Here is a 16,100-nt window from a genome sequence, read left to right as displayed (position 1 = left end):
GCACATCGATAGTACCAATTTGAAGCTTCCAAAATTAGACGGAAATGACATCACCACACACTCAGAGAGCTTTGTTTCTTCACAGAGTTTAATCGACCTTCTTCGAAGGAAGTGCAGCGCAGACAAGCGACTCCATAAGAAAGAAAAAAAAATAGAAAAAAAGAAGAGAAAAAAACTCAGTGAATTTGTCAAATCTAAAAGATTGAACAGAGTTTCTGAATTGTACCGGTCTACGGGAATTCCGGGAAGGAAGCAAGCAAGCTCTGTCAGCACAGGTAAATACTCTTATTTGTCTTCATAATCATATCATTTATCTTCCAATTTGAGCGACTTGTACCCGACGAGTCTCTTCTCTGTCTGGACAGCCGGAAGTCTGTGCGAGAGTTTTTTTTTTTAATTCTCTTACCGCTTCAGTTTTTTTTTATCCTCGATTTTTTTTGTGCTTTGCTTTTTCTATTTTCACAGGCATCGAAGAGTGCGAGAGTCAGATAACATTCCTCTCGTGATTTTATTAGAACTTCTAGCTAACTGTAAACGCCTAGCAAGGCATTGAAATGCACTTACAGCTAACAAATAGCAATCTAGACATCTTATCTGTGTTCGAATTATTGCTAGCTACATTGTATCACCACCCATCACCAAATTAATTACTTTGAAGGGGAAAACCCATGTAATAGCGAGCTAGCACGGGTCCTCCTTCCCATGCAACCACAACAATGCACCTTTACAGTAGGCAACTAAATTACCTAGTTAGCCTTTAGCAAGTCATATTATTGTCTAACCCGTAGCATAATTATTGTAATATATGTCCAAATATTTCAGCTATTTAACCAAATAAAGTACCAACATAGCTAACATTATTGTTTCATTAGCTAGCTAATGTATGTGAAGTGACATTTAAATGATTTAAGATTTATTGTCGCCCAAAGGTGTCAGTCGGATGTGCAACAATGTACCGTAGCCAATTTTATTTCAATTGATGAGTGATTAACTGTTTGGCCTAGTGGTGATATGGCGGTGTTACTCTTCCATTGCAGAAATTATGGAGGATTCCCATTTTAACTCTCAGTATTTCTGGTCCCCTGTGCCTGTACAAGGACAGGTACGTTTAATGAAACATTTCCGTTTAAAATGTTAAAGTATATTGCAAGTGACACCTTCGGATTATAGCAATTACTCTTTTTGGAATTTGGAATTTTTTAACAAGGATTTCTTTCTCTCTGTCAGATTGAAAACGCCATGTTCCTGAAACAACTGAAGGACCAGGAGAAGAACACTTTGTTCCCCTCCTCTCATTACCAGACTACCGTCCTCACTGTCCCCAAGCAGGAGGGAGAGGGGCAGGGCCAAGGGGGTCACCTACACCCCCCTCACACCCAGAACATCACTGTGGTGCCTGTACCTTCCACTGGTATCATGACAGCAGGTGTGTGTGTCAAATGTTAGTGTAGAATTGATCACACTTTTGCATTGTATTTTTCCCATCTGTCTGTTTTGTATTATATTTTTATTCTCCTCTCTCTGCAGCGGGTTTGGTCATCACAACCCCTCAAGGCACACAGCTGGTCTCTCCTGCCTCCTCCTCTCAGTCCTTCGTCTCTGGACATCCCACCACCACCATGATCGTCTCTACACTGCACGCTCCAGGTAACACACACTCACTCACACACACACGATTGTCTCCACCCTCCATTATCCTAACACTGAAAAATACACACTTCACTCACATACTGTCAGAGTCTCACACACATTTTTCACTTAGATAAGAAACAGGAAGGTGGAACCCCCCAGGTGGTCGTCATGCCGACACCCTCGAAGCGAGGCAGGAAGAAGAAGTCGACACTAGGGAGGGCGGGGCCTGCTGGTGGCCACACCCTCTCCGCCGGAAATGAGGCATTGATTCTGGCGCACTTGGCGTCGGGAGGGCAGGTGAGGCAGTTACCATAGTAACTCCAGAGTAACCAAAATAAAGCTATTCCCACTAAAATACTTCCAGACATTTCCAGACTAAGCTCAGGCTATTGATTTCTAGACTAAGCAACAACAAAAAAGCTCATGTAGACTTTTACAACAGTATGCCTTTTTAATATGATGAACGTGATTCTAATGTTTGTGACATTTGATAGGTGGTTATGTCTTCGCAGCATTATACAACTGACCCGTACGACCTCGCCAACGAAGACGAGAACCACAGCGGGAAAGACTGCAACAAGACCTACAGGTACGGACCTACGGCGTCACAGAAGGGCCAAAAAGCACCTGCTGTGCTGTGCATCCCCATAGGAATGTGAAGCTGTGGAATGCTTGCACACCCGTATGTCTGTATGTTGTAGATGATAGTCAGGGCAGAGAGGTTAGACAGGCTGTGGATGAACACTAGGTGCTGCTGGGCACGGGCATTTCTCTCTTTCTCTCTCACACACAAACGACTCCACTGCATGCTGTGGCAGCGCACACACCCGCTTAAGTATTTCACTATGTGTTTGTACTTGCACTCTGAAACACAATGTGTGTTTTCTTTGCAGCATGGACACACACATTCTCTGCCTCCCTCATGCATCCGCCCCCCACACACACACGCGCATCCTTGCACACTTTGGACACGCACTCCTTTGCCTACTTCTGTCCTCTTTTCTTTCTTTCTTTCTATCTCTCCTTCATACAATGTTTCCCTACTTTTCAAGCTATCTCTGTTTGTCTTTCTCTTTCTTGCTTCAGCAGAATCTGCTATTTTTCCTGCTGTTTTCACTGATTTCACCCTCTTTATCTCTTCCCCCTCCCTGTCTCTTGTCTTCTTTTTTTCACATCCCTCGTTCATTTCATCTGCTCCCTTGTTTTTATCTTTCTATCCTGTTGTCTTTTTCCTCTTGCTCTCTCCCTTTGTTTTCCCCACTTGCTGTCTCATGTTTCACCCCTCTTTTTTGCATTCTTCCTCTCCCTTGCGCATCTCTCATGTCTCTTTGTCCTTGCTTTTTGTATTTTCATCTCTCTGTTTCACCTGCTCCTGCCCTCATTTCCTTCATCCCTACCTCTTGTCTTCCCATTCTCCCGCTCGCCTTCCCCTCTTTCTCCCCCTCCCTGGTCTGTGTGTCTGTCTCTGTCCCGTAGGTGCCGGATGTGTGCAGTGACCTTCTTCAGTAAGTCAGACATGCAGATCCACTCCAAGTCTCACACAGAGGCCAAGCCCCACAAGTGTCCCCACTGCTCCAAGTCATTCGCCAACTCCAGCTACCTGGCCCAGCACATCCGCATCCACAGCGGGGCCAAGCCCTACACCTGCTCCTACTGCCAGAAGTCCTTTAGACAGCTCAGTCACTTACAGCAGCACACACGGTACTGCTCACAGCAGCTCCACCTGACCTGCTCTACCCTACAGGCTTTACCTAGCCTGCCCCTCTCCCCTCCCCTCTATTGGCTGCTAGCACTGTGTGTGTGGAGATGTCTGTGAAAAGGCAAGACGCAGGCCGTGTGTGTGTGAGCATGATTGTGTGTGATCTCTACTTCAAGTCCCTCTTTGTCTCTTCAGTCTGTCTGTTTGGTGTCCTTACTTCTTCACTGCTGCTTCTCCCTTGCGCGTGCACACACACACTTACACACGATACGTTTGAAAATAATTTGGGTCAGAGAAACGTTGTGATTTTTTAGAAGTCAGGCACTGAGTAATAGAGGGTGTTTAAGTGTGATTGCCCCCCCCCCATCAATCAAGGTTTAAAGAAAAGCAACACTGTCCTCCCCTCCTCCCTCTATCTTCTCTTCTTGCTTCCAGAAACCACACAGAGTCCAAGCCCCACAAGTGTCCCCACTGCACTAAGTCCTTTGCCAACTCCAGCTATCTGGCCCAGCACATCCGCATCCACACAGGGGTGAAACCCTACACCTGCTCTTTCTGTCAGAAGTCCTTTAGACAGCTCAGTCATCTACAGCAGCACAACAGGTGAGGGTGATGTCCTACATATCTGCCCCTTTCTCTGCGGGGGCATCTCAATAGTCTTTTCTCTGTGGGGGGGGGCATCTCAATAGTCTTTTCTCTGTGGGGGGGGGGCATCTCAATAGTCTTTTCTCTGTGGGGGGGGGGCATTTCAATAGTCTTTTCTCTGTGGGGGGGGGGCATTTCAATAGTCTTTTCTCTGTGGGGGGGGGGCATTTCAATAGTCTTTTCTCTGTGGGGGGGGGCATTTCAATAGTCTTCTCTGTGGGGGGGGCATTTCAATAGTCTTTTCTCTGTGGGGGGGGGCATTTCAATAGTCTTTTCTCTGGGGGGGGAGCATTTCAATAGTCTTTTCTCTGTGGGGGGGGCATTTCAATAGTCTTTTCTCTGTGGGGGGGGGGGGGGCATTTCAATAGTCTTTTCTCTGTGGGGGGCATCTCGATAGACTATTTCTCTGGGGGGGCGGCATCTCGATAGTCTACAGTGGCTTCCTCTCCATCTCCTTCATCTGTAATGGTGTGGATCACAGGATAGCTGAAAGGAGAATATGGTGGGTCCATTTACATTTCTCCCCTCTTTTCTTCTTCTTACTGGTTGTGTTTTCCATGTTTCTGCAGGATCCACACAGGAGACAGGCCTTATAAGTGTGTTCATCCGGGCTGTGAGAAATCCTTCACACAACTCTCCAACCTACAGGTGACTACTATCCCTTTTTCTTTGTTTTTTATTCCCAGTGGTGAAAGCTCAGTAACACTGACCCTTAGTAGTTACAGCCTTACAAATACCCATTTGAAGATGAGTCCTGAACGGTCCTGTTCTGTTCTGTTCCAGTCCCACAGACGGCAGCACAACAAGGACAAACCCTTCAAGTGCACCAACTGTAACCGTGGTTACACGGACGCGGCCAGTCTGGAAGTCCACCTGTCCACTCACACGGTCAAACACGCCAAGCTCTACTCCTGTGGCCTCTGCAACCGCACATACACCTCTGTAAGAGAAACACCACTTTTAAGGCACCCGGCATGTAGTAGTCGCAGACCTTTAACTTTCAACAGACATTTTCACAGGCTTCAGACAGTGTGCATGTCCGTGCATAATGTGTGTTTGTGCACACTTGTCAACTCTCGCTCTAACCCTCTGTATTCTATTCTCAGGAGACGTACCTGGTGAAACACATGCAGAAACACAACTCAGACCCGCTCACTGCAGCGGCGGTGGCTGCTGCACAGCACTCTCAGCAGAACCAACAGAACCAAAGCCATACCCAGAACCAGGGAGGTTCTCATGGCCAAGGCCGAGGAGAGGTCACCGATAGTGGGGCAGACCGAGCCGGAGGACAAGGTGGAGGTCATGGACAAGGACAGAACCAGGGGCAAAACCAGGGTAGCTACTCTCAGGCAGAGACGACATCCTGCCCCTTTGACCTGCACCAGTATAAGACAGTCGCTGCAGGGGACATCCAGTTCAAAACAGTCAGCGTGGCGGACCTAGCGACCCACAAGGACCTCTGTCTCACCGTGGCTACCTCCACCATTCAGGTGGAGCACCTAAACTCATAGGGGTAGGAGGGAGGGGTGGTAGAGACTGAGAGAAACTGGAGGAGGCCTATGGACAGACTGGATAAAAGCAATACAGAGGGGACATAGGAAGATGTGACTGTGCCTGAAAGGTGGGTAATGGAAGAGGAAGTTAAGAGATGTTCGGACAGAGATGAAGTCTGGAAATAGAGGACTTTGTAGTTTTTTTGTACTCGTTTATCACTTTTATTTCATTATGCCTATGTTTTTGTACTACTCTTTTATAATGGATGGCTAGTGTATACCGTTGGTAAAGGAGTGTTTCTCTGTCCGTCACTGCAATGGTGAGGAAGAGACAAAAATGACAGAACAATGAGTGAAGAAGAGAGAATTTTCTTTCTTTTTTTTATCCTCCTACTCCTCCCTACATACACAACTTTGATTATGGTCACGTCGTGAAGTGTATAACTGAAACTGACAGATAACTGTTAAGGTAAATTTTTCTACTTTCTCACAGATACTATCAGGTTTTGATTACATCATTGTCATGATGGTTACTGTAATCTACCTTGTAAAATTTGCTCACAAATCTTTTTTACTGGGAAAAAAAGGGAAGTAGGATCTGTTTTCCGTTTCTGGAAAGAAAAAAGGCCTGCAAAAGTATATATTGATATACATACCAGTGTATATGTGTGCGTGTTTAAAAATAAATGTATAATCCATACTATATAACACTTTGATATTTAGCCTCAGTCCACAAGCCAATCATAGAGCCCTGTTTACCTCACATGACCCTTTAAGAACTGGGAAGTGAATGTGATCAGCTGGTACATGTTGTATGTAATCCTCATATTTATTTATTTGTAACCTAAGAATATCATTGTTATCCAAATATATTCTGACTACTTCCACTACTGTTATGCTAAAGTGTATGAGCCTTTACAAATAGACTGATACATATGAAAATAGTTTGTTTACCCTTATCAAACAATAAACCTCACTGAAGTCCAACAATTTGCCTTTCTCTATCCCTGTAACACATTGTGCACTTGCAGTAATGATAAAGGTTAACTTTGAAGATAGCATCACCTCACCCCTTCCAAGCAGGCTATGCATGATGCCATTTAATTTATTGTAGCGTCAGAGGTGTTAGTTTGAATGACACTGAATGTCACATTTGAATATGACAGCTGTATATGTAAAGCTGTATATGTAAATCTGCCCCAATGCATGTGGGGACTTGCAAAGTTGGCAGTGTTGATTGCCTATCTTGTAAAAGCTTGATTCATTGACCTGCTGTAGTGTGATGTGCCATGCAAATAAGACCTGCATCACAACATTAGCGTGAGCAATGATAGTGGAATCGGCGGTTTACTGTGTGGACTGTACCATTCTTTAAATATTTTTTTTCTATCCATATTAACTTGCCATGTCTTGTCAGACAATGATTCAAAGCATGACATTTACATTGTTTAAAAAATAAGTAAATATAAACATGTGTAATGACATGTATTACCATTGAATGTTTTTGTAACTTAGTCAAAATTTTCTGCAGTGCCGGATGGCGTCGGATGGGTAAAGTGTAGGAGTCGAGAAACTTCACGATAGTAAATAACGACGTTACTGTATTTCTGCCTTAGCTAACACAAACCCACACTACGAAACTGTAATTTTTCATTCAATCATGCCTCGGAAAAAGCCGTTCAGCACCAAACAGAAGAAGAAACAGATGCAAGTGAAACGGGAAAGAAAGAGAGGTAACGTGAGCTGCAATGACAGAAAGTGTGCGTGCCGAAAATGCTAACATTAGCTAGCATAGCTTTTCATTTTACTAACTTGTACGAGGAGAGTTGAGTAACTTGGCTAGTTAGCTCTGCTTTCAGGAACAATAACACTGTCATGTTACCCTATATATTTTGGACGAATTAGCTACAAATAAAGAATAGGGACGTCATTATTTTGCCATAACATGTGTGCCTTGTGTATTTGGGTCTTTCTAGCAAACGTTAACTACCTTGCTTGCTAGCTAGTACCTTGCTTGCTAGCTAAGGCGGTGACGACGTTATAGAGCTAGCTATGTGTGTGACCTTATCGCTCAAATTGTATTGCTGGCGTCATTCATTGCCATTGGTGGAAAAGTATTGATGCACAGAAATCAGCATCACTGTACTACACTGGTATTGTTTTCACTTTGTGTAAACTCTACTGCGCAGACTCGCTATCAAATTATGTAGGAAAGCTAGCTTTCTCAAATTGAGGGAATAACAAAAGGTGTTGGAGATCACATACCTACACTACAGCTAGCAATGAAAATAGATTTATTATGAAAACGCCCACTGTCAATTTATTACATAGGGTTAGTATTGAGACGATTACCACATGTATAGATGGCTATGTGTTATGTAATGTAGATAGCATATATTGTATGTAAATGCATGTACACTCGATTCTAAAGTAGAACGTTGTGGAATGTGGTCTTTGTTTGGTACCAAGTGCTGACATAGAGGGTAGTTTTCATTCTGTCCACTGTATGTTTGTGTCCCAAATAGCACCCTATCACCTATATATCGTGTCCAACAAAAAGTTGTGCACTATATAGGGAATAGGGTGCCATTTGGGAAGGGTTCAATGTAAGCCTCTGACTATGATGACCTCTCCTCCTCAGGTGAGCCAGGCTCAGGGCCCAGCAGCCGTAATGCCAGCGTGGAGCGGGGGATGGACAGGGAGAGGCAGTCGGACACCTCAGATAGTGAAACCACAGATGTCAGGAGGATAAACCAGCAGCCTGGCATCAGGGAGGGCAGATACGACCCCAATAGGTGAGTTACCAATACATTAGCATAGGTAATATTTAGCTCTGGTCCAGGGGATTACATGCGGCTTACTGATGCAGACGCTGAGCAAGCCACACGTAACACCCTGGACCAAAGCAAAGGTAATACTACATCAAATGCAATGAAACCAAACACAAAGACAGGTGTATTGTTATTGCTGGGCTTGAACAGAAGCCTGCAGACTGTATGGACCAGGATTGGTGACCACTGATAGCTAGGCTCATAAGGCTCTACCCAGCTGAGTGGGTTTCTGTTTTGTCAGATATCATCAACAATACCTTTTGGGAAAACATGTCATGATTGCTGTATGAACTGATGGCTGGAACAGTGGGAATTCCCTGGAACAAACTGAAGGGTTAATGGAAAAATATTAATTAGAGCAATGTCTGGGTCTGTAGATATTAAAAGTAAGAGGCCGAAAGAGACTAAGTAAAAAAATGAGAACACGTTACTGTAGGAATCCTGAACCATGAGCAAACAACTTTCAGACAGAGGTCAATGGTAAATTACAGAAACTGCTGTTGTCAGAACAAACAACCATGTCACACACCTGATGTTCATGACTCTGCACACAAATGGGTTTGTGTCCTTCACACACTCACCCTGCCCAATTCCCCCCTCTACACACAGCTATACTCATCTCTCTGTCCATTCAGGTTCCGTCTGCACTTTGAGAAGGAGAGCAGAGAGGAGGTGGAGAGGAGGAAGAAGCTTGCCAGAGAGAAGGTTCTGGACCAGATGTTAGACAAAGACCTGGAGGTTGACATCAACGACATCTACCCCACAGAGAAAGGTCAGAGCTCCTTGACCCTGAGCCTCACAACAATCTCTTAATGCTGTTAAATAAAGGTTCTGTCTCAAATGGCACCCTATCCTTATTTAGTACACTCATTTTGACCTAAGCTATATGTGCTCTGGTCGAAGTAGTACACTATAGGGTGTGATTTGGTACGTAACCTGTACCCTGAGCCTCTCAATGCTGTTAAATAAAGACCCGCTCTAGTGGGACATGGTCTTTTCACTTTGTGTCACTGCTTGACGTATCTGTGCCACTGACCTCCAATCTCAGGTCTTGAGTTTCCGCGGCGACCTCCGTGGAACTATGGGATGAATCGTGAGGAGCTGCTGAAGAAAGAAGAGAAGTCATACCGGGAATATCTGAATGACCTGCACTCCAGAAACCCACCTGGATCCCTCAGCCATTTTGAGCACAACCTGGAGGTGAGGAAACAATATATTCAGAACCCTTTATACACCCTTTATAAATGCTCTTCAGGGCGGTGGTAGCCTTGAGGTTAGTGACCGGCTAGTTACGGGGGGGCTGTATTGTGTCAGCAGAAAGGTCCATTTTGATGGATAAACAAAGAGCTATTAATTCTACAATATTCTATAAACTTGAATGACTCCTTTAAAAACCACCTCTTTCTCTGACACTGAGCAAAACCTAGGGTAGGTGAAACCTAAATACTCTTCATATAACTTTACTCTTTATACCCTTCCTTTCTCCCACTCTCTCTTTCTCTCCCCCCTCTCTATCTCTCCCCCTCTCTTTCTGTCAGACGTGGAGACAGTTGTGGAGAGTGTTGGAGATGTCCGATGTGATCCTGCTCATCGTGGACATCAGGCACCCGGTGGGTAATCTCTTTTAAACTCCTACCGTCATTATCTGCTACTAGTCATGTACCATAGTATCACTATCAACTTACTACTGTCACCATGATAATGTAATTAATAGTCACTATGATGGCAGGTAGCCTAGTGGTTAGAGCATTGGGCCAGTAACCGAAAGGTTGTTGGATTGAATCCCCGAGCTGGCAAGTTAAAAATCTGTCGTTCTGCCCCTGAACAAGGCAGTTAACCCACTGTTCCCCGGTAGGCCGTCATCGTAAATAAGAATTTGTTCTTAACTGACTTGCCTAGTTAAATAAAGGTTAAATATAATAAATACAAATGATGGTTTCATTATGCTTTGAACCATATGGTGAAATGCATACATAGAGTGTCCACCAGGTGGAGCCACAGACAGGGTAAGTTATAGGTGGTCAGTACCATGTATAACTTGACTATGTTCATGACTATGTTGCTATGGGCCCTGGTCAAAAGTAGCGCACTATATAGGGAATAGGTTGCCATTTGGTACTCAGTCTGTAAGTCGTTTGCCAGACCGAGCATGCGTGTCTTAATGAATCTGTTCCTGGTGTCCCCCTCCCATGTAGGTGCTGCAGTTTCCCCCAGCGCTGTACCACTACATCACTGGGGAGCTGCAGAAGCAGGTGGTGGTGGTGCTGAACAAAGCTGACCTGTGTCCCCCTCCCCTGGTGCTGGCCTGGACACACTACCTCCAGACACAGTTCCCCCACCTCCACTGTGTCTGCTTCACATCACACCCCGGCCAGCCATACAGCACAGGTGGGTGGGAGTGAGGGTGGTTGTGCTGAAGCGAAAGGGATACACAGGGCGAGGGACAATGATGAGAGCTGATTGGAGCTGTTGAACTGTGTACTTGATCACCAGGATAACCTATTGCACTGTCTGTATCTGTCTCTGTGACTCTAGTGCTTCAGAAGAAGAGGATGAGAAAAAAGGGTACATGTGGGTGGGGACATGCTGGGGGCCCCACCCACATCCTGAAGGCGTGTCAGGAAATCACAGCAGGAAAAGGTGAAAGGGACCCAACCACCTGGGTGGCATAGTACCTATTTCACACATGTATTGCTAAACATGTAAGTCTGTAATGACTTAATGCTTTGGCCAGGTACTTTCCATAGCATAGCTAATTACTGTTGAATGAAGGATTAGTGTGTGGGTGCAGGGTTGTAAGGGTATATCATAGAACCAACACTGAATGGAAGTCGTCTTAAAATAGGCTAAAGACAAGTACTGCTTCTCAATTCTCCACTTTTTTCCAGAAGTGTACAGAATGATTGGGAGTGTTCACCATTGTTAACCCCCCCCCCCTGCAGTGGACTTGTCGAGCTGGGAGAAGAAGATCCAGAGAGATGCGGTTGCTATGGGATCAGAGGGGGAGCAGTCAGAGGAGGGGGTGGACTCTGTGCTAGTGGAGCACCAGAGTGATGTTGCCATGGAGATGAGCAGCCCCTCCCAGGAGCTGTATAAAGATGGCGTGCTCACGCTGGGCTGTATAGGTGAGCGGCCATGTTGGAAGCTTGCTTTCCTACTTCCCAATCAGTAATCTGTCGTCACTGATTAGTAACTTGATAAATGAAGTTATGCTTGTGTACCTCAAGGCTTTGTTCCCCCACCAACCTCCTCTGGCATTCAGAAATGTCTACTACAAAGGGAATATGAATATACGTGTCTCTCTCCCTCCCTAGGCTTCCCTAACGTGGGGAAGTCATCAGTATTGAACAGTCTGGTAGGTAGGAAGGTGGTGAGTGTGTCTCGAACCCCCGGCCACACCAAATACTTCCAGACCTACTACCTCACACCCACTGTCAAACTGTGTGACTGCCCTGGACTGGTCTTCCCTTCACTAGTCAACAAACAACTACAGGTAACTGAGAGGAGGGAGTGAGTAGGGTGTAAGTGTGTATGTTTGTGTGTGTACTATGTCCTCTCATTCCCTCAGAATCCCAGGTCAAATCACTTTTTGGTGACAGCCTGTGGAGGAAATGTCTTGGAGAATAGAAGAATAACTGATTTTCCCTCTGGCCATTTGAAGGCTGTCTTTGGAGTAGAATCATAATCCGTACCACTTTTAAGTCTCAACTACTACGGAGAGAATCATTACCCATCAACCCTTTTCAACCTTTTTTTTCTAAATTTCTTTCCTTCTAATCATGCTTTACTATATCTAAACACTTTTCCTCCATTCTTTTGTATCTACGCCTCTTCCTCCATCTCACCCTCCCTCCTCTTATCTGCCCCTTTCTCCCTAGATCCTAGCTGGTATCTACCCAGTGTCTCAGCTGCAGGAGCCCTACAGTTCTGTAGGTTATCTGTGTGAGCGGACCCCCTTCCTGTCGGTGCTCAAGCTCCGGCACCCCAGCGTGGAGGGCCCACAGCATGCACCCAAGGGGGGGGAGAAGGAGAGGGAGCAGGGGCCCGAGCACAGCTGGACAGCCTGGGACGTGTGTGAGGGTAAGGACCACCTCCAGTCTGGCTCTAGAACCTCTGGTCTGGTTCTAAACTGTTGAAACACACTCTCTTGTCTGGATGTCAGGGAGACATTTGGGAAATTCTCAGGAACAGTTGAAATTATAATACAATAAAACAAAAAAATGATTATCTCCCTACCCCTCTTTCTCGTTCTCTCTCTTTCTCCTTGTCTGTCTCACAGCCTGGGCAGAGAGGAGGGGTTATAAGACAGCGAAGGCAGCTCGTAACGACGTGTATCGGGCAGCTAACAGTCTGCTGCGGCTGGCCGTCGACGGTAGGCTGTGTCTGTGCCTCAGACCACCTGCATACAACGATCAGAGAGGTCAGTACACAGGTCATACAACGATCAGAGAGGTCAGTACACAGGTCATACAACGATCAGAGAGGTCAGTACACAGGTCATACAACGATCAGAGATGTCAGTACACAGGTCATACAACGATCAGAGAGGTCAGTACACAGGTCATACAACGATCAGAGAGGTCAGTACACAGGTCATACAACGATCAGAGATGTCAGTACACAGGTCATACAACGATCAGAGAGGTCAGTACACAGGTCATACAACGATCAGAGAGGTCAGTACACAGGTCATGACAACCAGTGAGGCATCAGGCATATCACTACTGTACAGACAACAGAGACTCATATTTAAAAGGGAAGATAGACTGACACGAATGTCGGTCGTGAACAGTGGGCACGCAAGGGAAGGTCAAATCCCAGCAGGTGATCTATTGTGCACGGCTGATGTTCATGTTGATCTGGTTTCCGTCCTTTAAACTGTTGACTGGGGCTTTGTACAAAAAAACATGAAGAAAAGTGTTTATTTGATTGCTTGATTTATTGATTAATTATTCAACCAATGGATTTGCGCTATACAGAGCAGTGGGAGTCCCACCCAGACCTGGCAGAGATCATCGCTCTACAGGGACGGAAGGAAGAGGGGGCAGGAGAGAGGGATGAGGAGGAGGAGGGGGAGTCCAGCTCTGAGCCGGAGGAGGAGAGGGATAGGGATGCTGATGATGATGATGAGGATGGTGATGATGAAGATGAAGGGTTTGGACACCCAGCAGTGAAAGAGAGGAAGGGGCCAACCAGCCTCACAGTCAACATGTTCGATGTCCTCCGGGAAAACGAGTGTGAGTGAGAGAGAAAGAATGAATTAAAAAAACAAAGTGCTTGATCTCTCCCTCCACTCACTGCACCTTCATTCCATTTTTTTTCCCTTGACTTGCATTCCTTTTACATTCTGACTCTTCTTTCCTCTATTCTCTCCTCGCCCCTTCCCTCTCCCAGAGGTTACTAAAAGCACTCTGATATTGTATAAAACATTTTCATTTCTCCATGCTGTGCCTCTGCTCTGCTTGTACACCCATGCAGCTGTACTTAGACTGCGTTTAGACAGGTAGCCCAATTTGAATCTTTTTTCCACGAATTGTTCTTTTGACTAATCACATCCTATCTTTTCACATCCAATCTTTATCACAGCTGATTGGTCAAAAGGCCAATTAGTGAAGGAAAGATCAGAATTGGGCTGCCTGTCTAAACTATTGTAGGATTACGTTTGGTTTGTTTTGTTTTTATCATTTTCCTGAATGTAGGATTTTACTTTTATTATTTCCCTTAAAGCTGGTAGGGGCATTGTGGTGTATTAATCATTGATTGGTTTTCAATCTGTTAATTGATAAGTGCCCTCACAGCTGAGATGCCAAAGGTCATTAGACCCTAGAAATGTAATGGCTTGAACAGACAGGGTTATGGATTCCACCTCATGTTGAAGGTCACAGTCTAAATGGGGATTAGACAGTGATGATGATGTCATCCACATGGGACTTCCATTTGGCTGCCAGTGCAGATTTATGACATCACTGTCTAATCCTGGTTGATTTCACTGTGTACAACAGTATGATAGTACTTCGGTAGAGTCGGGATGGGTGGATGTGGAATTCAGCATTCCATGCTGCTTTCAGTGGTAATAATCATTGTCAAACCCATTTATATGATTCTACCCAATTCAGTGTTCTATTTTAGGGTCCACTAGGGGCAGTGTTTGTCAATCCTGGTGCAGCCACTCACGTGCAGCACTGTATCATTCAAAGCTGACTGACTGACTTGATAAAGATAGAGTTTGGCCACTGCGGTTTCAACCAAAAAGCACTCTGATGTTCTGAGATGGTATCACATGGTTCCATAGCAGCCAATTTTGACCAATACAATAACGGTCCTGTTATTGATCCTACATTATACCAGCTACGCAAACCAGCTGAGTAGCTAGAATTTAGAACGAGAGTCTAAATACTGGAAAAATGGAACAACATTAATATTGGTCAAACTTCCATCTCTATCGCTCTATGGCTCTGTTCTAATGTTACAATCTGTCAGGGCTGGATTATAGTGTGCTGTTGCCTACTGTTGTACCTCATTGTTCCTGTCCTACTGTATTACATGTCACTCTGAGGGAACACTACTGCACAGTGCTGTGTTACCATGTAACAACATGCACTGTTCTGGTCTATACCAATGGCACACCAATAAATATACACACTAGGGCCATAGGTTTTTCCTGTCTGTGTGACTGATCAGGAAAAACTCCGGGCGGTAGTGTGTCTAAGCAACAACTAGGGACCCAGCAGAGTTTTTCCTACCCACGTGACCAGGAAAAACTCCTGTCCCTAATACACACCACTCTGGTTTCCGATATGGAGATAGATGTGTTAATGCTCTTTGTTTGAATGATTAAAACAGACTTGTACTCGAGTGTTTTGGATTGTGTATTTGCTGCATTCTTTATTTCATTCCTGGTATGCTCAAATGACAACGAACTGGACTGCTCTCTGCAATAAAGATAATCCATGGAACGAGGTCTGTCTGTCTTTTAACGACAGGCTCTTTCTTCACACAGGATTTACTTTAGCAATCCTATAAGCGGCAATTTGGGATTGATATATACATTTTTTGACTTTTAAATAAATTATTTATAGTCATTGATTCTTCATAAATATGTATAAATGCCTAATGAGCTTATTTCAATTGTTTTACCCCATCCCTCAGCTGTCAATCAAAAAAGTGGCGGGATGCTTTGTTTGAATCTCAGATTGCCCATTTAAGATACTGGCACACAAAATAAGTACACTAGGATACCACCTTTTCAACAAGTCAGCTCGTAAAACTTCTGCTCTGCTAGAGCTGCCCTGGTCAACTGTAAGTGCTGTTATTATGAAGTGGAAACCTCTAGGAGCAACAACGGCTCAGCCGCGAAGTGGTGGGCCACAAGCTCACTGAATGGGACCGCAGAGTGCTGAAGCGTGTAGCGCGTAAAAATCATCTGTCCTCGGTAGCAACACTCACTACCGAGTTCCAAACTGCCTCTGCACAATAACTGTTCATCAGGAGCTTCATGAAATGGGTGTCCATGGCCGAGCAGCCGCACACAAGCCTAAGATTACCATGCGTAATGGCAAGCGTCGGCTGGAGTGGTGTAAAGCTTGCTCACATTGGACTCTGGAGCAGTGGAAACGCGATCTCTGGAGTGATGAATCACGCTTCACCATCTGGAAGTTCGACAGACAAATCTGGGTTTGGCAGATGCCAGGAGAACGCTACCTGCCCCAATGCATAGTGCCAACTGTAAAGTTTGATGGAGGAGGAATAATGGTCTGGGGCTGATTTAATGATCAATCTTAATGCTACAGTATACAATGA

General features: G+C 45.0%; 2 protein-coding genes across 6 annotated transcripts; both read left to right on the top strand.

Moving 5' to 3' along the window:
* The first annotated feature begins 65 nt into the window (after positions 1-65).
* Positions 66-6,456, top strand: LOC106605395 (zinc finger protein 384). 5 transcript variants are annotated; one of them, XM_045718549.1, is made up of 11 exons: positions 68-275; positions 1,038-1,102; positions 1,228-1,426; positions 1,528-1,647; positions 1,763-1,929; positions 2,145-2,221; positions 3,109-3,333; positions 3,767-3,934; positions 4,546-4,624; positions 4,760-4,918; positions 5,083-6,456. In XM_045718549.1, the coding sequence occupies exons 2-11, from the start codon at positions 1,043-1,045 to the stop codon at positions 5,485-5,487; spliced, it is 1,659 nt and encodes a 552-aa protein (XP_045574505.1). In that variant the 5' UTR covers positions 68-275; positions 1,038-1,042; the 3' UTR covers positions 5,488-6,456. The 5 variants fall into 5 exon arrangements, with proteins under 5 accessions (XP_014056456.2, XP_045574505.1, XP_014056454.2 ...); XM_014200979.2 differs by having other exon boundaries at positions 2,127-2,221; XM_014200981.2 differs by lacking the exon at positions 1,038-1,102 and having other exon boundaries at positions 66-275; positions 2,127-2,221.
* Positions 6,457-6,821: 365 nt separating this feature from the next.
* Positions 6,822-15,155, top strand: LOC106605394 (guanine nucleotide-binding protein-like 1). The gene is made up of 12 exons (XM_014200977.2): positions 6,822-7,202; positions 8,111-8,264; positions 8,936-9,072; positions 9,349-9,500; positions 9,839-9,910; positions 10,496-10,688; positions 10,836-10,940; positions 11,243-11,425; positions 11,615-11,793; positions 12,179-12,380; positions 12,580-12,720; positions 13,280-15,155. The coding sequence occupies exons 1-12, from the start codon at positions 7,130-7,132 to the stop codon at positions 13,543-13,545; spliced, it is 1,857 nt and encodes a 618-aa protein (XP_014056452.1). The 5' UTR covers positions 6,822-7,129; the 3' UTR covers positions 13,546-15,155.
* Positions 15,156-16,100: the final 945 nt, after the last annotated feature.

Source organism: Salmo salar, chromosome ssa05 (assembly GCF_905237065.1).
Source record: "Salmo salar chromosome ssa05, Ssal_v3.1, whole genome shotgun sequence".
Lineage (NCBI taxonomy): Eukaryota > Metazoa > Chordata > Actinopteri > Salmoniformes > Salmonidae > Salmo > Salmo salar.
This window is presented reverse-complemented; position numbering and strand designations above follow the sequence as displayed.